Raw genomic sequence first — 25,975 nt, 5'->3', positions numbered from 1 at the left:
CGATTCGTTCTGTTCACGAATCGTTCAATTTCGTTGCCGTGTAAGTAAATAACTCGATTTCCTTTGACCTTGAACTAGGGCTAATTATCGCTTGCCAAACGTAAGATTACAAAACCAGTTAAATCTCACTACCGAGGTCACTATCGAGGTTTTGTTCCTGTGGTTAGTAAGGTTACCAAAGCTCTTGGGAGATTGGTTGTCGGCAACGCGCTTGCGTAGCCTCTGGTTTTGCAGTATAAGCTACGGTAATCGCTTACCAGCATACGAGCCGTAGGCTTGTATGCCGACTTAGTTGTACTAAAAAAAAAAAACGAAATCACAACTGTGTGTTTCGTATTTCACATCTAAATAGAAAAAAGTTTTATTTGGTATCGATAAAATCGATGGCTCCTAAGTATACTGAGTCAACTAACAACTTTTGACTATTTCATTTTTTTAAGATATTAATAACATTTACTTCATTTCCTATCTACTTATGTAACAAAAAAATAAAGTTATTAGGAGTAGAGTTGACTCAGTATACTTAGGAGCCATCGAAATGATAGCAGTTGTTAATTCCGAAGGGCGTTAAGACATGGTTTACATTCAAATTGAATCGATCAATCTTGTTAACATTAAGGTCAAAGATTATTTTGATTTTTTTTTTACTATAATCTATTTCTATAAATTACTCATTACATAATTTAATGGAAATAATTATACATTATAATATATAATAAGGTTTTCGCAATAGAAAATTATTACAAATATTTTAATTTAGAAATTTTTCGATATGAAACTAGCCGACCTCGCAAATGTTGTTTTGCCATAATATATGTTATTAACCCCCATAATCCTTATAACTTAGGGGTATGAAAAAAATATGTTGGCCAATACACAGACTGACCCATATGCACACAAAATTTCATAAAAATCGTTCGAGCCGTTTCGGAGGAGTATACTAACTAACATTGTAACACGAGAAATGCACATATAAGTTGAAGCCCGATTGGGAAGTGCTTCAAAATTACAGATAGTGACAGCTAAATGTTACTGCTCTCAAGTGTGTTGTGTTCCTGGTGTAAGGCAGCCAGAATCCTGGGGAAGTGCAATGTGGATAGAACGAGTAGGGCCAGCAACGCGCTTGTGATACTGCTGATGTACTAATAGTGTTCCAGGAGGCCATGGGCTATGGTAATCGCTTAAGATCAGAAAGTAACGTAGGTACGCTTCTTTGCCACTCTTGTAGAATAAAAAAAATTGTGTGCGTGTACTAGTCTACACACGTAAGAATTGAAACTTCTTTGTGACCTTATTTTTCGAAAAATGATCTACTATATGCAACTTTACAGAAATTGGTTATTAAAGTTAAATTAGATAAAGTTTAACAAAAGGTTTTATTATCATAGACATGAATATAATTATTACAATTATTTCGTTTTACCTTATTACTACTAAGATTATTACAGCATTTTGATATTTATCACGTCACTATAGAGTGTTAGAAATAAATAAGAGTGCAATAGAAAAACGGTCGAGTCTAGTGGTGGGATTAAGTCCGCTTAAACGACATGCTATCCCTACTCCGCTGGGGAAAGTACTCTTCGAATCAACCGTGGTAGGGACAAGAAAAAGACGGCGCGTAAGGGATAAATGTGACGCGTAACCGAAAAATGTGACGCGTAACCGAAAAATGTGACGCGTAACCGAAAAATGTGACGCGTAACCAAAAAATGTGAGGGTAAATTTTTTTTCCGACGCCGATAAAGAAGTTTCACTTCAAAAAAATGTGGCACGATATAAAATATTACTTATAATTACTTATTTAAAAAGTAATAAAAATAATATCCTGAGAGTGAAATCATCTGTCTTAAGTCCCAGAGCGTATTGTGAAAAAGTAAATCCTCTTCAAATTGAGCGCTCATTTACCAAGAGATTAGTTTATAATAAGCAATTATTTCGTTGTTATGAAGCTACATTCCCCGGAGATACAATTAGTTATAGCTTGCAACATCGATTTTGTATTAGCAGTAGGTAATGATCACGTTTAAGGTTTAGTTACGATGTTTTTATTTGAATATAAATTAATATAGAAATAAATTTTAATATAAATTTAATAGGATTATAAATCATTTATTAAATACTAGCTGACTCGGCTATGTATTTTTGAAGTAAAACTCTTTACGCACGCCTGACTTGGGGGAATCACGCTTAAGCTGGTGAATGCGAGACGAGACTATTATGAAAAGTGTGATCGGGCGAGTCAAACGGAGAAAGAGGGGGAGAGAGGTACAATTACACATTTTTTTAATCTCTTTCTCTCATAGACTACGTTTCGTATATCTAGGCGCAGTGCAGGCCTATTGTACAGAAATGCAGTCGTTCGTATGTTATGCGCGTAAATACAGTTTATCGGCGATTTATTATTAAATTATTAATTAATTAATTAATTAATTTTTTAAATAAAATATGAAATCCTGATAAAATATATTTTATTACAATATTTACTTAGGCACGCTTACTGGGTAATTTTGAACAATACCAAAACTTACAAAGTTCATATAGTTATATATTTCCCAGCTGTATAAGACAAATATTATTGTAGATACATTAAATATGTAGTAATGTGTTTTGCGAGTGTATGTGTTACATGCGTATGTGTGTGTGTGTGTGTGTTTGTTATTCTATATCACCTCAAACATTCGATACTAAGGTCGAAGGTGAGAAATTGGCGGTTTTATTATTATTATTATTTTTATATAACTACGTCGGCTAACCAGCGTACGGCTCATCTGCTGGTAAGCGATTACCGTAGCTTATAGACGCCTGCTATAATAATACAAGCATCACAAGCGCGTTGCCGACCCTACTCCAATTCCCTAGGTCCTTTGGTCACCTTATTCACAACAGGAACACAACACTGTTTGAAAGCGGTATTATTTAGCTATGATCTCCTGTATGGTACCTATTATTAACCGACTTCAAAAAAAGGAGCAGGTTACTCAATTCGACCGTATATATATATATATACTAGCTGTGCCCGCGGCTTCGCCCGCGTTGAAATCAGTTTGTCACAAAGTTTTCCCGGCAAACTTCCAGTGAAACTCTCATCAAAATCGGCTTTGCCGTTCCGTAAACCTTCCTCTTGAAGCCCTCTCTCCATTTGTGAAACCGCATGAAAATCCGTTAAGTAGATTTTGAGGGAATCGGTCACATACGCTTTTGGAAACTTTGTTTTATAATAACCTAACTGTTGTCCGCGACTACGTCCGCGTGGTTATGAAGATATGCATTACTATTAAGATGCTTAACGCAAATTATTTTTTTATTTCAGTCATTTGAAATGCTTATCACTCTGAGCAACTTTTTCAAAGGCACAATTTAGTATAATTTAATAGTTATTTTTATAAAACCTCTCTATACACCACAATTTTAGTTTTATTTTCAGGCTGCAGTATGAATAACTGCAGCTATGCTGCAGTATGTGTTTATATGTTTATGTAGATATATACCGTTTAAATGTATTGTAATTAATTTAATTATATGTACTAAACTTGCGTTGTTGATTGCGCACTACTACCGACATATTTTTCTTATACTACTTTTATTAAAGGTTGCCTGGAAGAGATCGCTTTAAGCGATAAGGCCGCCTTTGCATACATTATTTGTTTTTGTATCAAATCGTTCTAAAATGTATCTTCTTTTTTGTGTGTGCAATAAAGTTTAATAAATAAATAAATAAAAATAACCTATCAGGCGAACTTGTTGCTACTGTATATGTTTCATACAAACTATCAACCCCAATTAAACCCCCTTAGCGATGGAATATCGCAAAATCGTTCTTAGCGGACGTCTACTAACTATAATCTACCTCCCTGCCAAATTTCATCTTTGTCCATCTTGGATGGATGGACCATCCAGCGGTTTTTGAGTTCTCGTGATGTCAATCAGTGACCTTTCTCTTTTATATATATAGATTACGATGTATTATTTGGACACTTCCTCGCCATCTATAGAGCATACATTGTAAATTTCAAGTCTCTTACCTTAATAACATATGACTTTCATATAAACTTCCAACCCCCGTTTTATCCCCTTACGGATCGAGTTTCGTAAAATCCGTTCTCAGCGGATGTTTACGCCCTATAAGGAACCTATCTGCAAAATTTCAAGTTTGTAGCTGTTATAGTTTCAGAGATTTCGTGATGAGTGAGTCAACCTACCATACCCCGTTTTAACCCCAAAAGGGAGTTGATTTCTAAAGATACATTATTTGAACACCTTCTCAACATCTATAGAGCATACATTTTAAATTTCAAGTCTCTTACTTCAAAAACATAGGACTTTCATACAAACTTCCAAACCCCGTTTTACCCTCTTAGGGGTCGAGTTTTGTAAAACCCGTTCTTAGCGAATGTCTACGCCCTATAAGAAGCCTATCTGCCAAATTTCAAGTTTGTAGGTGTTATAGTTTCGGAGATTTCGTGATGAGTGAGTAAACCTACTATCCCCCGTTTTAACCCCAAAAGAGAGTTGATTTCTAAAGATTCATTATTTGAACACCTTCTCATCATCTATAAGGTATACATTTTAAATTTCAAGTCTCTTACTTCAAAAACATGGGACTTTCATACAAACTTCCAACCCCCTTTTTACCCCCTTAAGGGTCGAATTTTGTAAAATTCGTTCTTAGCGGATGTCTACGCCCTATAAGGAGCCTTTCTGCCAAATTTCAAGTTTGTAACTGTTATAGTTTCGGAGATTTCGTGATCAGTGAGCCGACCTACTATCCCCCGTTTTAACCCAAAAAGGGGTTGATTTCTAAAGATACATTATTTGGACACCTTTTCACCATCTATCTATAGAGCTTACATTTTAAATTTCAAGTCTCTTACGTCAAAAACATGGGACTCTCATACAAACTTCCAAACCCCATTTTACCCCCTTAGGGGTTGAGTTTCGTAAAATCCGTTCTTAGCGGATGTCTACGTCCTATAAGGGAGCCTACTTGCCAAATTTCAAGTTTGTAGGTGTTATAGTTTCGGAGATTTCGTGATGAATGACCTTTCGCGTTTATATATATTATAGATGTATGTATGTTCGGGGATAACTCCTTATGTTCCTCGTTTATGAACCGATTTTGATAATTCTTTTTTAGTTGAAAAGAATATATCCCTAGTTTGGTACCATGATAAGAAAACCAGGATCTGATGATGGGATCCCAGAGAAATGGAGGGAAACTTTAGAAAATCCGCATAACTTTTTACTGGGAGTACCGATTTTAATGATTTTTAATTTAATCGAAAGCTGATGTTTATCATGTGGTCACATTTAAATTTTATCGAGAACTGATTACAGCTTTTGGAGTAATCTTTGATGATGCGTATTTACTTGACTATGCTTTCGTCTACCTACCTTGTATTACTTGTCGATATAATTGAAGTCGGTTTTTCTTCGTTTGCCTGCAAACACAATTATTTTTATTTAACTTTTTATCGTTTCATACTTATACACAGATGCTTAGGCATAGTGAGAATATTGCTCGAAATAAACAAGGCAAGTACAATCTACTACTGTAGGGGAGTATATACTTTCAAGTAGAGTTGTGTTTCTGTTGTGAGCAAGGTCGTCAGAGTTCCTGATCCAAATTAAAAAAGAAAAAACGTTTTAAATATTTTCTAAAATAATAGATTGCCAAGATAAAAAACTGCGATATTAGCAAGAAAAACTGCGTAAATCATCTAATTTTACAATAAATAAGAAAGATAATTATATCAAATTCAATGAATTAACTTGTTAAGTTATTTTTATATTACAGTTCTAAAAAATAAAAGTTACTCTGCTACTATTGAGCATGACAATTATGAGCAACTTGGTTCATAAATATATGTCGGTGATATGAAGTTGACCGGGTCATCTAGTAATAGTATAATTATCAAATTCAATCACTATCTTGAACTTATTTTTACATCACATATTTTATTTATAAATACATTTTATGATGTAATAAGTGTTAATGTTAACAGTGACACACAGACACAGACAGGTTTATCAGTGTAATGATAAAGAGAATACGAAAATGAAATTACTATTTATTATTTTGATCTGTTTAATTACCGAGTAACTTTATTTGCGTCCTTTCTCATATTTCCTACGGATCATTTTCACAAAGAAGCCTTTAAAGGTCACAGCTAAATAATGTCGTTTTCAAGCAGTGTTTTGTTCGTGCGGTGATTTACGTAGGAACTCCTGGAGAATGTCGCGTATAGGGTCGGCAACTCGTTCGTAATGCTCCTTCTTGCTGGGAACCATAAGCTCCCGTACGGTATCTGCTAATCATCAGGTGGACCATATGCTTTTAAGACACTTATGTAATAAAAAGAGTAAAGTTCGCTATATTAGTGATAGGCCATTCTCTTTGATTTGGGAAATCCTAATTAATACCTTCAAACGCTAGGAAGATGGATGGGTATGTCAAACCTTTACCGACTGTAATGGCACGGTGTCATTTCTTTTCGGCATCAGCGAAGTTACGAATATCAGTCCTTCATCTGCGACTTTACCAGAACCACACGGTAGTCTATAGCTACCGATGCAATTTAACTGTTTCAAATTCCATCTACCTATTTATACAATTTTTTTATATAATAAGTAAATTATAACCTCGGCGTTCTCCAAAAAAAAAATGAAAGATGATTTCCTTTTTACGGACCTTATCCTGACAATAACGATGACAAAAAATTATCCGATATGGTGCAGTCTAGTCTAGGCTCAGTGCAACTAAAGAAATGTCACACTAGGTCGTTGGCGCAGTTTGTAGTGTCCCTGCTTTCTGCTCCGCGGGTTGCGGGTCCGATTCCCGCCTGAGTCTGGGCGTAATATTTATATGTATATTTATAAAAAAAAAGTATTTAGCTATATCAGCCGGCTGTTAACTATAACACAAGCATTAAATTGCTTACCGTAGGAACAGACGATGTGTGATATTTATTATTTTTATTGATTATTATTATTTACTTCAGTCGTGAGGTCTAAAGCACACTCGTTTTTTATTTATATTGATTATTTCATTTAACAGGTCGGCGCTTATTGCTATGCGGAACTGGGCACCATGATTCGACTAAGCGGAGCTGACTACGCGTACATCATGGAAACTTTTGGACCCTTCGCCGCCTTCATTCGTCTCTGGATTGAGTGTATGATCGTCAGGCCTTGTTCTCAGGTAGTATTGTCAATTCAATAAATATTTCCTTTATTTTTTTTGGGGTCTGTTTGTAATATTAAAATAAACGCTTTTTATTAAATTCATATATATGTATACACAGTACCTACATATACCAAAATAACATTTTTTATAATTTTAAGTGTATGTCTGTTTCACTGGTAGATAACAACTGGTGTAATAAGGAGTAACTTAGGCTACTTTTAATTTAGTTTATTTATTTATTTTATAACTGCGAACTAAACAATAATTATTTTGTTGAATTCCACGCGGATGTAGTCGCGGGCACAGCTAGTTAATATATAAAAGATAAAAATATAATTTAAAGAAATGGTAAGCTTCTGAATTTGATTTTATGCCTACATCTGAACGTGTTATCAAATTTAAAAATATACCAATGAAAACACGATGAAAACGTTAACCCAGTTATTCATGTGAGAAATCTTACTCTTTCCAAGCCATTAACGTCTTCATAAGCCACTCAGAGTCGAGAGGCTCGACAGCTTAAGACGTTAGACTAAAATGCACACCGTTACAGCTCGAGACATTTAAATTTTAGACTGATATACATTTTTTGCGATTTAAATTTTTAGTGAAAATATTTATTTATTTATTTATTTATTCACACTTTTTTGCACACTAACACAAAAAGTAACATAAATTTAATTCTGCTTCAGCCTGTCATATATTAAAAAAAGGAAATACGTAATGAATAGATTAGAAATAGAGCTTCCTTACATATATACTGTTTTGTCTGTATTTTATAACGTAACTACAACTATTTGTCTGAAATTGTAAAATATTTTCTGTTTCTGTTCTGTTTAATAAATTTCATTTCATTTCATTTCATTTCATTTCATATCCAATATAATCAAAACAGCAATTTCATAAGAATTAACCTAATTTAAAGAAGATTATTAGGTCGCAAAGACAATTACATTTCTGAGCGTGCGGTAAACCGTACAGCTTCCATTTTACTTTATGTAATTCTATTTAATGCGCTCACTTGTACATTCATAAAAATATTATAACCAGACTTGAGCAGGAATCGAATACATAGCCCTGGAACAGAAAGCATGGTCACTGCCAATTACGCCATCAATGACGACGCGTTGCGCAGGCTGTCCGGGATTCGATCTCCGTTTATAACAGGCATTTGTATTGTCCGTACAGATTTTTGCCTTAGTTTGGGCATATGTCTTTGTGTATTTGTCTTCCCGGATCCCAACAACAAAAGAAAATCATACTGGAGGCAATTTAGTCTTAGGCATTTATATAAAAGGCCAGTCAATTAGAATTTAAGTTGAACCGTAGAATCAAAACTATTATGCTTAGTGTTTTTATATCAATCGATTGTCATAGATATCAAGTCAGTATCAAGGTCGCAAGAAATCAATTCCTTTTCACCTGAAAGAGTTTGCCTTGTATTATAATCGAGTAGAAAATGTTGCGTCATCTCACTTACCTTCATACTATTTTTAAGTTAATACTAATAATACGGTAATATACAAGTGATGAATAAACTTAAAAATATAAACACACACACAGATACAAGAATACAAGCATACTAAATATATATTTACACATAAACACGGTAACATGTATGTAACAAAAATATTGACGTCACCAAATCATACCATATAGATTAGCTAAGAAGCTTAGAAGAACATACATATTTGTCAAGAGTAACTGTTGGCCGCGGCTTCGCTAGCGAACAACGCAGACAAACAATTGTGTGAAACACAGTCTTCCGTTAGGTCTACTTCAGCTATTTTTAGGTAATTTTACTAATACGAACAAGCGTTTTCTATTTTACCATCCAGGATACCAAATTTCTGGTTGTTAACTTCAACTCACAAAAAAATAATAATATATATATATTTTTTTTACAAAAACGATGGACTTTTATACAAACTAGCTCGAACCCTTAGACCACCTAAATCCGATCCTGTTACAAAATCCGTCCTTAGCGAATATTTAATAATTATAAACTACCTATATGTCAGTACATATTCAAGTTACGTAGCACAAACTACCTTTATGTGGTCTCGTCACAAAATCCGTTATTAACGAGCGTTTAATAATTATAAACTACTTCTGTGACAATTTCTATTTTTTTTAGCAAAAATAATTAAGGACTTGTGTAAAATCTTTCAAAAGCCCTTCCTATACTCGTATATCTACAAGAAATAAACTCCTTAATCAATCTTTTCGAATAAAAAGCACATAGCTATTACAGTCAGATGTTATCTATACTATGCTTTTCTTAGGAACAGACGATCGTGTATTATATGTTATTTAAAATATGCTTAAGACAATGCTAAAAGTAAATCAAAAATTTCTCCATTCAATTAGGCCTAAAAAGCGTTTTTAATAGCCATATTACAAAAAATTATGTTAGTGTTAGGTTAATAATAATAATAATAAATAACTTTATTGCACACAGTAACATATAACAATTACATAAGTATAAAGCTTAAAGGGAAAAAAAAAATAATAATTACGTCGCATGCAACGGGCGGTCTTATCACTAGATAGTGATCTCTTCCAGACAACCCACCAGAAAGGAGCTTGCTGAATTTAAGGGCTTGTGCAGCTTAAGAATATAATATAATATATAATTAAATAATATATACAATCCATATATTATACATATGTCCACACATGCGCAATACTCACGGTATTAAAAGGTATAAATAGATAAAAAAATAATTAAATGTATAATATAATAAATAAATAAATAATAATAATAATAAATAAATAATACTTAATTGGGTACAACTATAAGTCGTTTTGGGAAAATAATGGCGAATGTATGCGTGTAAGAAATCAAGTCAAAGTTTTGTAAAAGTTCTTAACTCGATTTTTGAAGACAGATATAGTAGGGGATTGACGGATTTTAGAAGGAAGGGCATTCCACAGTTTTACCGCCTTTACTGAGAAAGAACTGGAATATGTGCTCGTGTTATATTTAGGTAAACTTAACTTGTTATCATTTAGAGAGCGAAGATTTAGGTGAAATGTCGGGTTACCCAGGAAAGAAAAGCGCTCTTTAAGGTATAGCGGGGAAGACGTACGAAAAAGAATAGAATAAAGGAGAGTTACGACATGGAGGTTACGACGGTGCTTTATTGGGAGCCATCCGAGTTTTGAGCGGTACTGCGAGACATGATCGAATTTAGGAAGATCGATTATGGAAGAATTAGTAGGTTAGTTATATATTAATAGTTTTGTGAGTTACCATTGATTCAGAATGTAGATTTCGCAGAGAAGTCGGCAAGTAATATTATAAATACATAGTTAAAAAAGCATTTAATGTCGGACAGAAACGAAAATATAAGTTAAGTTAGTTATAAACACCTGCTGATCCGAAAATTTTTTTGACAGTGCGATCTAATTATTGTCACATTGGCGACATTTTATAAGAAATGTTTTTGGTGGGATAATTTTAAAATTTTTGATGTCTCTCTTTTCCAATAAACAGGCTTCCCACCACAAATAAAAATTCAAATAAATCCCGTATAAAGTCCAAATGAACAAACATAATGATCAACTGGTTCCCAATATAAAATGGCTATAAACTCACTTGTTTGATTTCTATGTCAAGCTATATTGACGTCCATCTACATTTCTCTTAGTAACAAAGATGCACAGAGGATAAAACGCTAAGAAATAAATGGGTATTGCTTTGTTTCCAACATTTATTTGAGACGATTTTATTATTGGCGCCCGACGTGGGACAACTTACTTATATAGATGTCGTTCTATGGATTTAACGTAACATTCTCCATTTCATTGTCTTCTTTATTTGATGTATATGAGGTACTAAAGTAAATCTCAATTTAACAATTGTATTGAAAACAGTTTCAGCTTGAGATTGAGATTTTGAAGCAATAATAATGACGAGGTAGGTATATCAAAAATTATAAGTAATAATAATTAAAAGCTTCACACTTAACGACCTCCAGTAGGATTTTCTCGTATGTTGGTTATCCGGAAACACACACGGTATATAAGCACTAGCCCCAAGGCCATGACAAACATTTATATGGCTATTACAAATGTTTGTAATGTGCGTGGATCGAACCCGCGACCGTAAACGCAACAGCCAATGCTATGACTGCTGCGTCAACCTGTCGTCTATATATGCAATATTACAAGAAAAGAAAAGGAAATGAATACGAAAGTCAGGCTTACTGCCGAGGAACGATTTCCTCCCAACCTACCCTAGGTTAGAGGCTAGAGATGGCATATCCACAATTTTTTTTGGTATTTTTATACAGGATAGATACAAGCTAGATGTAAAAAAAACAGTAAGATAGAAGCAATAGTTACGTTTATTTGAAAACTAGGTGGGCCACGCGGTTTCACCCACATTAATTTAAGAAAAATAGCTACTAAAATAGTGTATAGCCTATAGCCTTCTTCGATAAATAGGCTATCCGAAAGAATTTTTCAAATCGTAAAGGAATATCGTAATCTAATCTTAAGTGGTTCCTGAGATTTAAGCAAACAAACAAACAAACTCGTCAGCTTTATAATATTTATTTATTTATTTCCATAAATATACTACCATTACAGGCTTATTACCAGTTGCGATAGTAGATATAATACTGAAATATTATAACCAAAACAACCACTAACCATAACATATAATAAATAAAGCAGCTCTTGTGAATTCATTCAGAGTACAACAGAATAATTATGTAGATATATCTTGTGTAACGAAAACAATATTATCAAGCTTCTAATGAGGCGGTATATTTCAGCAAGGTTAGGTACCTTGTTATTTTCGGACTAGAATAATATCAAATACTAGAACTAAACAACGATTTAGGAAAAGGTTGTGAGAAATAACGACCGCCTTTGTTAACTAAGCTACAAAAACATTGGTATGTACATATTTGTGTTTTTTAGTCTGATGACCATTTCTTTTACCAGGCGATCGTGGCGTTAACCTTCAGTGTATACGTGCTGAAGCCCATATTCCCTGAATGTGATCCACCAGAAGACGCGACCAGGTTATTAGCAGCATGTTGTATCCGTAAGTTGTATTCTACTTAATAATAGATTATATAGGTTTACTTTTTATTTGTGTTTGGTCAAGGGGAAGTACTGGCGTTGTGGACTCAACAAATCGCTATCGAGCTAACATGTGCGGTTATGACATTGATTGACGACCATTGTCGCTGTCCTGTCTGAGCTTTTGTGTACTTTTATATGTTTTTTGTGCCTGTGTATATTTCTGGATATATAGAATCTTATTCTAGTTGATCGCCTTGAGTTTAAGACTTTAATTTTTCTTTCCAGTTTTACTTACTTTCGTTAACTGCTGGTCCGTACGAGCAGCTACCCTCGTCCAGGACTGGTTCACGTACGCAAAGCTACTGGCCCTATTCATCATCATTGCTGCTGGCATCTACCAGCTATGTAGAGGTAATATATTTGTTATTATGATATTAGTTACTATGATAGTTATATATTTACGTACACTCAAAACGCTCTTTGGCTTAAGTTGACGTTTCAACTTCAATTATCGTGGCGTGATGTTTCATAGCTTATAGTTTTTTGAATAATTCTAACTCAAAAGAAAAGAAATTGAATTTGTGAATGTGTTTTGTGTGTGTGTATTGAGTTTGAAGCCTTTGTAATTGTTCTTTTTAATAGGACAAGAGTGTTTTGCTTAGTACTTCGATATTGTCGACATATATTATTGAGGTATTTTATAACTGATTAAAAATAAATATATCCCCATTTTCAGCTTAATTAGTACTAGTTAAGATATTTAATGAAATTGAAAAGAGAAAAAAAAATGTTAGATAAATAATGCGTACAAATAGAACTCAATAAATTCTGTCTGCCTTTTATAAGTCACGAACTGACCTCAAAGGCTATTGTAATTGCCCTTAATACAGGCTTAGTTGAGTGGTTTAGATAGGAAATGTACCTCTAAAAGAGCATTGGCAGTATTTTTAGCGACTCAACAAAAATAAATCTGACAAAAATAACAACGATTGTTTGTTTCTCACAATGGCGAGCTTAATGCTGAAAACACTCTATCTTAGGACGTTGAATAGAGGACCCTTGTACGTGTGCAAAGAGTTTGTAGTGTGCGTTAAGACAATTATTGACGATAAGGAAAAAAGGAAGACGGTAAAATAGTAACAAAGCTAATATGTTTATAGTTAATATGCCTTTGCCTTACGGCGCAAAATCTATGTCATTTTATGAAAGCTTAAAATTGCTCATTGCATGCTTCCAACAGAGGTAGAAGAAATCACAACTTTTTACTGCTTGTACCGATTATGATGATTCTTGCGTATATTCTGCGTGTTTGAAATCTTTTTTTTTAAAGAACAAACACAATTAATTATGTTTATTGTTGTGTGTGCTATTCTTGTACATCATCATTTTAATTCATATGTATAAAAGGAAATAAAAAAAAAACGATGTGTTTAGAAAAGGGGTACTACGAAGTTCATCGATTCAGCTAGTACGTAAGACCATGCTACCTTTCTCGAAGTTGTTCAGTATGATGTTTACCTAGGCCATACCATTCAAATAGGCCGAAACAGCTTCAAGAAGGAAATCGATAGGATGATTCGGTGAGGCTGGGTGGCGTTTGCCAGGCTTCATGGAGTCTTCACTTCGAAGATTCCGCAATACTTAAAGACAAAAGTCTTCGAGCAATCGCGTCTTTTTTGTTTTTTTTTTGGGTTCCGAGACATGGCCATCGACGAAGGGACTAGTTGACAAGTTTAAAGTCGCCCAAATCCGGCTCGCTTGACCGACGATCTACGTAAAATTTCCGGTGTAGGTTGGATGAGGATTGCGGAAAACCGGTCTGTCTGGCGCGAATTTGGGGAGGCCTTTGTCCAGCAGTAGACTACGATGGTGAAGTGAAGTGATATAAAAATAGTCGCACTGTATAGTAATGCATTATTAAAGACACCATTGTTATATTAATCCATTGTATTTCACGATATATTTAGCTTTGATGTAAGTCTTACTTTAATGGAAGGAATATTTCCGTAATCGTTTCGGTAATATTGACATTATTATCGAGGAATATTTATTGACGCTAAGGACATTTTGTTTTATTTCGTAATTACGGATGATATATATTACTTACTTAATTATTTTTAAATATAACAAATGCGTTTAAGCATACGATTACGTATGAAGGTATGGCAGCATGTAGGATTTGCCGATTTGGGTTTTATAATCTGTTTAATTATTAAAAGCTTTTATTACTAGTGAAGTGACTTCGAAGGTGTAAAATCATAAAATGTAGAATATGTTTTTTTTCTTCTTTGTTAGTAAAAAGATGACATTTAAATGTTTGAGCGTGTTTCGACATACACTTTTTTATTGTAGATTTAATCTTTATTCACAGTAAATATAATACAAACAGTCGAAATAAAAAGTTATGTACAAATCAACTTCATTACACTTTCATTGCAGTTCAAACTCCATTTCTAGATGTGTGTTATCTAGTGCCTCAAGATGAAATATCTACGAGGTTTTAGGTTAAACCTACAGGAATAAAATTTATAATTCGTTTCTTCTTAATATCTCTTACGTACAGACATTGGCTGATTACAATTGTATTAGATTACTTCTATTAGCTAATTAGGCACAAGAATAATATTTTCTGGTTGGCGATGCGTTAGTGCAACGGTCACAGCACTGGTTTGTGGCTGTTGCGCTGGCGGTTGCGTATTCGATCCCCGCACATGACAAACATTTGTATTGACCCTACAGATGTTTGCCGTGGTCTGGGTGTTTGTACAGCGTGGTGAATCAGCCTTCTCCTACATGGGCAAAGTGGCCTATGCCCAGTAATGGGGTATTACGGGTTGAAGCGAATAATATTTTCTCAAATTAAATCCAAAATAACTGGGTATAAGAATGAGGTAAATAAGCTATTGATAAAATCCTCGACCTAAAAGTGAAAAGAATAATATAAGAAATATCGTTACCGCCGTGTCACTTGCACTCGTTCGCTATCAATGAGTCGAGATAACTCAATTTATTCCACAAATTGCTCCACAGCGGACCGAAGTATAAATTGTCGTAACACAGAATAAAGACGAATAGAAATAGCATGTTTAAACTATTTCTTTTACCTAAACTAACTTATTATTATTTTATGGCTAATTTATTAAATTATAATTAAGTAAGTTTTTTTTATCCATGAGATAATTTTTTAAGAAAATTCAATTTATTTTTTCGATATAAAAACATCCTTTTCATAAGGATCTTATTATTTGAAGCTTATTCAGTGGAATGTACACATTATTATACCGGAAACCTAATATAAAATAATTTAAATAAAAATTATACGTAAGAAAGTTAATGAAATTAAAATATTTGGTATAAATTAGGTGTTGCGGCAGAATTGATGATTATATAATTACGGTAATTTTTACGAGTTTGTGTGATGAATTGTACCGAAATATAATTAAGTATACCTACCTGTTCACACAAATTATGATGTCTTGAATCGTCTACCGCTAACGTCAAGTTGAATATTAGTTTTCTCCGTTGCTGCGTTGAAAAGCAGATACTATTCTGTATAAACTTAACAGAATTAAAACGTAAAATATGCTTTTATATAAGTGTGTTATAGCTAAACTAACTGGACTCCGAGGTTTCATCCACTTTGATTTGAGTAAAAATAGCCTTCTTTCTTCTTAAAGCATACCTAACCTTCACTTTTAAATAGTTTAAATTTTTAGTTGTGGATGTCGGTAGAACAAGCAGTTATTTATAAAATGATATATAATTTATGCGGAGTAATTGTGAGTTTTTTTCTAAAAAGGGAGCAAACATCTTACCTTACTTTAGCGTATTAATATATATGATATATTCCATAATACTCTATTGAGGTAGGGGCACAGCATCATGCTCAAAATTTGGAGCAGCAAGACTAGGAAAGTAACTCAACCTTCCAGAAGATCACATCCAAATAATACTCTCAAGTAGTTTTGTATTTCGGTGAATACGGTAGCCATACCTGCCTCCCGTAGAAGTGCTGTGCTGACTGCGCTGCGGTAGAGTCGGAAGTTCGCTTGGTACCTACCTGGTACCTACTGGTTTAAAACTACTGGTGGAAATATCGCTTCAGCCTGTAATATCCCACTACTGGGCATAGGCCTCTTTCCCCATGTAGGAGAAGGATCAGAGCTTAATCCACCACGCTGCTTCAATGCGGGTTGGCGGATATATTCCTTACTATGAGTAACGATCGCTATCAGGTGTACATGATAACAACCGGGACCGACGGCTTAACGTGCTCTCCGAGGCACGGTGGGGAGACAACTTAAAAGGGTATAAAGAAAGTCTCGTAACTAAAAATCGATTTCTCGAAAGATCTTGAATATCAATTTGTATTTCCTTTACTCGTGGGAGGCGTCGGCGGCGGGGCGGACGGGCTTAATAGAAGATTGCCGCGATCCGGTGCGCTCCGCTCACATTATTTAATTTTCTTGTGAAAAGGACCTGCGTGCATTGTCCGTTCACTCTGATATGCAACGTTATACACAACATTGAGGTCTTAATTCCTAAATTAGAAAAGGAAGTACCGTTTAAGTGTTTTTGCCAATCAGATGAGTTTTTCTACATCCTGATTATATGATAATTCCTGCAATAGTTCTGCAGTAATGTTAGACTTGTTTTGTATATTATAATCTATAATTTCTTTTGTTTCAGGTAAAGTTGAACATTTCACGTTTGAGGGTACGACAAACGATGTAACTTCAATAGCGCTGTCCTTTTACTCTGGCCTCTTCGCTTACAACGGATGGTAAGATCTTGCCTAATTGTTCATTTTCTTTTAATCATCTATCTGTTTTTTCACTTTAGCTTTTAAATCTAAATTACATCATTGTAAATCATCATCATTAATTATATCGTTGTTAACTTATTTTTGCTTTTTATTTTGAATTTTCTTTGTTTTTTCCAATTTCGTCCCTTATTTTTTTAATCTTATCTATTGATGTTAATTTCGCCTAGCGTTTCGGTCGTTTTCTCGACAAATTCATAAAATATATTAAAAAAATCATTCTTATTTACTTCAGGAATTACTTGAACTTCATCATCGAAGAGTTAAAGGATCCAGTTCGAAATCTACCTCGAGCCATTGCCATATCTTGCACTCTGGTCACCATTGTCTATACTTTAACGAACGTCGCCTTCTATACCACGCTCTCTCCCACTGAGGTCAGTCTATTTGAATACAAATAAATACTTAACATACTATTTCCTAAAATAAAAAGCATTAACCCACCGTCCATTCATAACTAGAAGTATCTTCAAATTTAGGTTGATATTCGTCATAGTTCTGATAGAACTTTTTAATTTTATTTTTTACATCACTAGTTCGGCAAACAAGCGTACGGCTCACCTGATGGTAAGCGATGGTAGCTTATAGACGCCTGCATCACCAGAAGCATCGCAAGAGCGTTGCCGACCCAATCCCCAATCTCCCCCAGGAGCTCTCACTCAGCTCTGGTCACCTTACTCATCAACAAGAACACAATACTGCTTGAAAGCAGTATTGTTTTAGCTGTGATCTTCTGTAAGGTCGAGGTACTACCCCAGTCGGGCTGCTCCATATTTTGAGCAGGAAATTCCTGCTGTGCCCTACCTCTGTTACAACACATGTGTTTCTGTTACCAAATATTATAAAAGTAGAAAACAGTTTATTCGAGTTGCTTCTCTTATTACCTGCTTGTCTTCCTATATTACCTACTTGTCCATCTCGTGTTTTCCCCTGGTAATTGGTAGTTTCTCCTGGTCAGATATAAAGACACATTAAACCTTGCTATAGATAGATAGATAGATACATTACTTTTATATTCGTAGATACATCGATATCCATATTGTTACTTTCATCCTCAGTAATAGAAATAATTTTAATTTAGGTATTAGGGTCAGCAGCAGTTGCAGTGACATTCGCAGAGCGTCTCTTCGGTTGGTTCGCTCTCTCCATACCACTATTCGTGGCGGCTTCTACATTTGGAGCTGTTAATGGCGTTTTACTCACATCATCGAGGTTAGTTAAAGTTATTATAGCAAAGCTTTGAAAAGGTAGAAAATAAATAAGATATGTGATAATGTCTCACCCATTATTTCATTTTTATCTATCAGAATCGTTTGGTACCTTAGGTATCAGATACTTAGGTATAGCTACAGATATACTTCTATAGGCATGTTGGTGACGTGAATACACGAGATGTCAGTCATCCAACGAGCGTCTAACGCGCACAGAGAATTGCCTAGAATGTATCGATAGTGCAAATACGGCTGCGTCCATCCCTCAAAAACAGCCTTGCGAACAGCCGTGCGCTCACGCAGCCGAGTGATCGTCGGCGAGATAACAGAGCATAGAGAATACTAAAAATAACGCCTTGACCACAGCGAACCATGTGACGGCTGTGACATCCGTGATCACAGCGACGATTACAGCCACAACACGTCGCTTAGAAAACTGCCTAGCTAGCACACGGCCGCTGTGCATGAGTCACGAGCGTGTCGACGCGAACCCATAAGGTTTTCCCTTAACAAAAAGTGCCCAACGCAGCTAAAGATATTTCCACTTCAATAATAATATAAAACTCTTTATTATACACCAAGAATTAGCAAAATCACAAAAAACAGACATAAGTACAAAAGGCAGCCTTATCGCTAACGAGCGATATCTTCCAGGCAATCTTTGGGTAGAGGAAATGGTATATATATAGATGGTATAGGTTCGCTATACTTAAATTACGGTTCGTCGGGCTTTCGTTGTTGGCCCACCTGAAGGTTATCAATTTATTGTAAGCCAATTTAAATTTTGATTTTAAAAACGATACTGATCTTGAAGTTTTGTTTAAAGAAAAAATGGAAAAACAGAGAATATGTAGAATTTTGGAGTTTTCCAAAGTATATATACCAATATACTTTGGATATATATATAATCTATATACTATAGATTAAAAGCGAAAGGTCACTCATTCATCACGAAATCTCCGAAAATATAACACCTACAAACTTGAAATTTGGCAGGTAGGCTTCTTATAAGACGTAGGCATCCGCTAAGAACGGATTTTACGAAACTCGACCCCTAAAGGGGTAAAACGGGGATTGGAATTTTGTATGAAAATCCTATGTTTTTGAAGTAAGAGACTTGAAATTTAAAATGTATGCTCTATAGATGGCGAGAAGGTGTCCAAATAATGTCTCTGTAGAAATCTCCGCCCTTTTGGGGTTGAAACGGGGGATAGTAGGTTGACTCACTCATCACAAAATCTCCGAAACTATAACACCTACAAACTTGAAACTTGGCAGGTAGGTTTCTTATAGGGCGTAGACACTCGCTAAGAACGGATTTTACGAAACTCGACCCCTAAGGGGATAAAACGGGGGTTGGAAGTTTGTATGAAAGTCCTATGTTTTTGAAGTAAGAGACTTGAAATTTAAAATGTATGCTCGATAAATGCTGAGGAGTTGTCCAAATAATGCATCGTAATCTATATATATAAAAGAGAAAGGTCACTGACTCACTCATCACGAGAACTCAAAAACCGCTGGATGGTCCCATCCATCCAGGATGGATAAAAATGAAATTTGGCAGGGAGCTAGATTATAGTTAGTAGACTTCCGCTAAGAACGGGTTTTGTGATATTTCACTGCTAAGGGGGTTTAATTGAGGATGATAGTTTGCATGAAACATATACAGCAGCTATAAGTTCGCCTGATAGGTTATTTAAAAAAAATAATTTGCGTTAAGCATCTTTTATTTATTATTTATTTATTTATTTCAATCATAACTTACAACTATCATTACAGGTACTAACCAATTCGATAGTGAAGCAAACATAAATTAACTTAAATAAGAAATAACATAGGTATAACGCTATCCTTGTGAATTCATTCAGTGTACACGTAAAAATATCGGTCTCCTCTGCTACAAGGTTGAGAGTGCGAAGCGCCCGCGTCAGAGGCGCCTCGTTCAATAAATTAGTGCGACCACGAGGTACAGCCAGCAGGTGAGGCCGACGTCGTCGCCACACATACCTGTCCGGCACACACAAACACAGTAAACGTAATATGTCGGCGTGATGTACCTTACCTCTAATTAACCTAAATAAATATAAAACAAGTGCAAGCTCCCGCCTGACTCGTAGCTCGTTGTATCCCACCATGCCCAACACAAACAAAGTTGGATACATAAGAGGATAAAAAGGATATACCCCATATAGTCTAAAATATAAAAACCTAACAAATTTGTTTTGTATCCGCTCCAACATGAGACTATATTTGGTCTCATGCGGGGCCCAGATGACTGCGTTGCATTCTAATTGGCTTCTCACTAAAGTATTATATAAAGCGATAATCGCTGCTATATTTGTAAAATTACGAACACTTCGTAAAAGGAACCTTAAGTTTCTGTAAGCTTTTTTACAACACTTAATAATGTGATCACGAAACGTTAGCCCCGCGTTGAGAGTAACCCCTAAATCCTTAACTTCTGTAACCGTGACCATTGGCATTCCATCAATGTTGTAACTATGCACAATAGGCCTATGCGCACGCGAAAACGTGATTGTGACACATTTTTCCGTGTTGAATTGTAAAAGATTCTCCTTGCTCCAATTAACTACACTATCAATGGCATTCTGTAACCGTCCACAGTCGTCATCCTCCCTCACAGCCAGAGATAACTTAAGGTCATCTGCAAACATTAAACAATTTGCTTCTTTAACGACTTTGGGCAAATCGTTCATCATGATTATAAATTGCAGAGGACCGAGATTACTTCCCTGGCTTACACCAGACCACGTAAAGTACGGCTCCGATCTGTGTCCCGCGTATTCTACATATTGCTGCCTATCCCTCATATAACTGGCAAAAAAGTTAAGTAGATGCGGTGTGAAACCACACCTGCTAACTTCTTCAGCAACACGTCATTATTGACTAGGTCAAATGCTTTTTTGTAGTCGAAGTAAGCAGCGTCAGTCTGCCCTCCGCTATCCACTGTCGGCAGCAAGTGAGCTATGTAACTGAGCAAGTTACTAGTAGTGCTCCTCATTGGTCGGAACCCGTGTTGGGCATCTGAAAGTTGCGCTCTCACCTGCATAAAAATTATGTTATGAATAGCGCACTCCAACACTTTAGCCGGTGACAGTCATCTATTTTTGATTTGATTGAATCATAAAAATAATCTAAACTCATTTCTAGATCAAGGTTGTAAATATTAGTCCAATCTATTGTTGCTATTGATGCGTACAATGATAAGAAATCAGCCTTATTAAAATTCCAAGATGTCAGTACAGTACTCGTTTCGCACTGGAATGAACCTGCGACCCGGTGCGGCCACAGTTCCACTAACACGTCCAGTAGTGGGTGGTACGCATCCACAGGTACGAGGGGCGCCCCTGCCTCACGCACATTCACACTCTCTTCCCTAGGAAGCGTACTCAACACTAAATCTAAGCACCGATCATTACAATTAACGATCGTGTTACACTGAATAAATCCACAGTAAGATAAAAAATATTGAAAATAATTACATACATTTATAGAGCAGGAATGCATATTGAAGTCACCGATCACTACAATATCACTAAATTTACTACACAGTTGTTCTATTATCTTAAACAGTATCATATAATCACCCTCACAACTGTTCGGCGGTATGTAAACAACGCACAATAAAAATAAAAGTCTTTTATGCAAGTAAACGGTCGCACCGACCAGTTCAAACACTTTGTCGTCGATGTTGACGTCACTCGGGCTCGACACGCGTCGCAGTTCTAAGCGCGGTGTGGCCACAATACATGCGCCTCCTTGCTTTCGTCCATCCACGCGGTCGCAGCGAATTATTGTGTATCCCGGTGGGACAAGTTCTGCATCGTGAATGGATCCGTTACAGCCTGTCTCAGTAATGGCGAATAGATCTGCTCCTGAAGATGAGACGCCTACATAAAAATCTTCTAATTTCGTACGTAAACCTCTCACGTTTTGGTAGTAAATTTCAATAGCTGTGCTATTTATTATATGTTTTTTTGGTTGGTCTACGAAACCATACCCACTCGCTGAATTCAATGTTTACAGCCCAATTATCCGATTGATATAAAGTGTCATAACTACTTTCAGGTACACCAATAATAAAGGAAGAATAATCCCTTTCCGTCTTATGTCTGATTTTTTCCACTGTGACTGGTACTTCCTCGCCGCATATATTCTTCACGTATTTTTCTAAATTTTCAATCGTGGTTTCTTTATGGAGACGCCACACATGCAAAAATTTCTTCCGTTCAGTCCCCTTAATCTCTACTGCACTCGTGCTTCCACTGTGTATTAGGGTATCTTCTTTTCTTCTTTTTATTTACTGTTGTCCAGTTTCCTTCCTTTTGAGCTTCTATATCCTCAGTTTCGATAATTTGCTCAGAATTATTCCTTTCCTTTCCTTCCTTTATTATCTCCTTCTCAATTGTATTGTTTTCGGAAATCGATTTGTTAGATGGTTTCGTGACCACACTCGCTTGCTTCGTTGAGAACTTATTTCTAACTACCCGGTTTTGGTTTCTTCACTACCGCTGCAAATGATTGCATAGTTCCTTTTTGTAAATAAGTTTCCTTATATATATCTTAATAGTAATGCATATCTTCATAACCATGCGAACGTAGTCGCAGGTAACAGTTAGTGTATTATAAAACAAAGTCCCCAAAAGTATGTGATCGATTCCCTCAAAATCTACTGAACGGATTTTCATGCGGTTTCACCAGTGGAGAGAGGGCTTCAAAAGGGCGGTTTACGGTACGGCTAAGCCGATTTTGATGATAGTTTCACTGGAAGTTTACCGGGAAAACTTTGTAACACACTGATTTCAACGCGAGCGAAGCCGCGGGCACAGCTAGTATATATATAAACGTCCAAAGATGTGCCCAAATTCTACTAACATTTTTTGGACCTACGTATGTGTGTGAATCGGCTTTTTCAAAAATGAAATTAAAATTACGACTAAGATCTAGATTAGGTAAAACCGAATTAGAAAAACCGAATTATGGGGTTTTTGGGTGTGGAGGGTGGAGGGTGTAGGGGAATCTATACAAGGTAACACTCCAACACCTCAAAACCCCATGGTTATGGAGATATCCATGGTTAAAGTTTTGAGGTTAGAAGAAGAATTTAAAGCTATTATAAATAATACCTTTGAGCTCGTACTGTTTGCATTGTGTGACAAATCGACACTTTTAAACAAAATAACGCGTCAGACATAATATTCTAATAAAATTAGTAACATTGCGTGCTAGAATATAGGTTTAGAAATTCGAAAAATACCCAAAACCGAATCGGAGTACCCCACTGTCCACGTGGTCTTGGTCTGTCCTACCCCTAGAGTGTTTTTTTGTGCCGCGGAGGCGCGGAGGGAGGGCAGCCCTCGCCCGCCGTGCGAAAGCACGCTCACTCATGCTCCGTTCCGCAGCGGAGGCTGGTCGCCGAAGGCGACCAGCCTCAGCCGCTCCTCTACGCATTCGTTCGCGCGCTTTCGCACGCAAGGGCGGAAGGGCTGCACTTCCCGCAGCGCCGGAGCCAAGCGTTCCTCTAACTTTCGAAATTCTTCTTCTAACCTCAAAACTTTAACCATGGATATCTCCATAACCATGGGGTTTCGAGGTGTGACAGTGGTACCAGGGGTAGCGTTCCCCCCCCTCTCCCCCCCCAACCCCCCACGGTCCCGAAATTCGGTTTTACCTAATCTAAAGCTTTACCAAAATTACAAGCCACTTGCGTGCGCAGGCTGTTCTACGCGGGCGCGGCGCAGGGCCAGCTGCCGGCCGCGCTCACCATGGTGTCGCCGCGCGCCACGCCCGCGCCCGCCGTGCTGGCCGTGGCGCTGCTGTCGCTGCTCTACCTCACCGTATCCGACATCTATGCGCTCATCAACTACGTCGGCTTCGCCACCTGGGTGAGGGCCCTTGAGGACTTGCTGGACGCTTTTATATCACTAGGTCGGCAAACAAGCGTACGGCTCACCTGGTGGCAAGCGATTACCGTAGCTTATAGACGCCTGCAACACCAGAAGCATCGCAAGCGTGTTGCCGACCCAATCCCCAATCCCCCCCGGAGCTCTGGTCACCTTACTCACCAACAGGAACACAATACTGCTTGAAAACAGTATTACAGGGTTCGGCGCTCGAAGTGTTACTAACTTTACGTTGCCATAGCAACTAAACTGTTTACAGCATGGCGCCCATTTTTTCACATTCCTTAGTCTATTGTATTGTTAATAAACTTACAAAAGCCTATTATTTTTCGTCGTTGTTAAAAAAAGTTTTGCATATGGAAGTCAAACGAAACAGTGTCATTTCTTTGTACTTGGCTGGAAAATCGCAGTCAGTCATCGTTAATGAGCTAGGACATTTACATTTGAACAAAATGTTTGTGTATCGGAGGTGGACATCCAACAACAGCAACATCATCAGAAATGGTTCAAAAGGTAAAGGCTAGAATTGAACGAAATCCACGACAAAGCGCAGTTAAATTGGCGAAAAGTCTTAATGTATCTGCCCGGAGCATAGGACGCATATTGAAAAATAAACTTCAACTGTAGCCCTACAAATTACAAAAAGTGCAAGACCTAACACTTGCACAAAAGGCAACTCGTCTAGAAAGAGCTAAGAACTTAAAGCACTTGCACGTTGGTGGCATGTCATGGTCACAATTTGAACAATAATTTCTTTTTTATTTATTTTTTATATGTTTTCTTTTCGATACTAAAGTTTTAGGTAAAGCTTTAGATTAGGTAAAACCGAATTTCGGGACCTTGGGGGGATGGGGGGGGGAGAGGGTGGAGAACGCTACCCCTGGTACCACTGTCACACCTCGGAACCCCATGGTTATGGAGATATCCATGGTTAAAGTTTTGAGGTTAGAAGAAGAATTTCGAAAGTTAGAGGAACGCTTGGTTCCGGCGCTACAGGAAGTGCAGCCCTTCCGCCCTTGCGTGCGAAAGCACTGCCCTCCCTTCGCGCCTCCGCGGCACAAAAAAAACACTCTAGGGGTAGGACAGACCAAGACCACGTGGACAGTGGGGTGCTCCGATTCGGTTTTGGGTATTTTTCGAATTTCTAAACCTATATTCTAGCACGCAATGTTACTAATTTTATTAGAATATTATGTCTGACGCGTTATTTTGTTTAAAAGTGTCGATTTGTCACACAATGCAAACAGTACGAGCTCAAAGGTATTATAATAGCTTTAAATTCTTCTTCTAACCTCAAAACTTTAACCATGGATATCTCCATAACCATGGGGTTTTGAGGTATGACAGTGTTACCTTGTATAGATTCCCCTACACCCTCCACCCTCCACACCCAAAAACCCCATAATTCGTTTTTTTTTGTACGGAGCATGAGTGAGCGTGCTTTCGCACGCAAGGGCTGCACTTCCCGTAGCGCCGGAGCCAAGCGTTCCTCTAACTTTCGAAGTTCTTCTTCTAACCTCAAAACTTTAACCATGGATATCTCCATAACCATGGGGTTCCGAGGTGTGACAGTGGTACCAGGGGTAGCGTTTCCCACCCTCTCCCCCCCCATCCCCCCACGGTCCCGAAATTCGGTTTTACCTAATCTAGATCTTAGCCAAGTTTTAAAATAAATATGCTCATAATTAACAAAATTACAGCATTTTGTATTAGTAACACTTCGAGTGCCGAACCCTGTATTTAGCTGTGATCTTCTGTAAGGTCGAGGTACTACCCCAGTCGGGCTGCTCCA

General features: G+C 36.7%; 1 protein-coding gene across 1 annotated transcript in view; it reads left to right on the top strand.

Moving 5' to 3' along the window:
• The window catches only part of LOC123664930 (Y+L amino acid transporter 2), a 35,493-nt gene that overhangs the window by 5,772 nt on the left and 3,746 nt on the right, over positions 1-25,975 (top strand). Inside the window, exons 4-10 of the mRNA XM_045599297.1 lie at positions 7,058-7,201; positions 12,143-12,245; positions 12,512-12,637; positions 16,916-17,009; positions 17,284-17,425; positions 18,130-18,260; positions 23,997-24,165. Coding sequence (XP_045455253.1) covers positions 7,058-7,201; positions 12,143-12,245; positions 12,512-12,637; positions 16,916-17,009; positions 17,284-17,425; positions 18,130-18,260; positions 23,997-24,165 — 909 coding nt within the window. The remainder of the gene's footprint in view (positions 1-7,057; positions 7,202-12,142; positions 12,246-12,511; positions 12,638-16,915; positions 17,010-17,283; positions 17,426-18,129; positions 18,261-23,996; positions 24,166-25,975) is intronic.

This window comes from Melitaea cinxia, chromosome 23, assembly GCF_905220565.1.
Source record: "Melitaea cinxia chromosome 23, ilMelCinx1.1, whole genome shotgun sequence".
NCBI classification, from domain to species: domain Eukaryota; kingdom Metazoa; phylum Arthropoda; class Insecta; order Lepidoptera; family Nymphalidae; genus Melitaea; species Melitaea cinxia.
The sequence above is the reverse complement of the archived record's forward strand: the minus strand, read 5'-3'. Positions and strand labels throughout refer to the sequence as shown.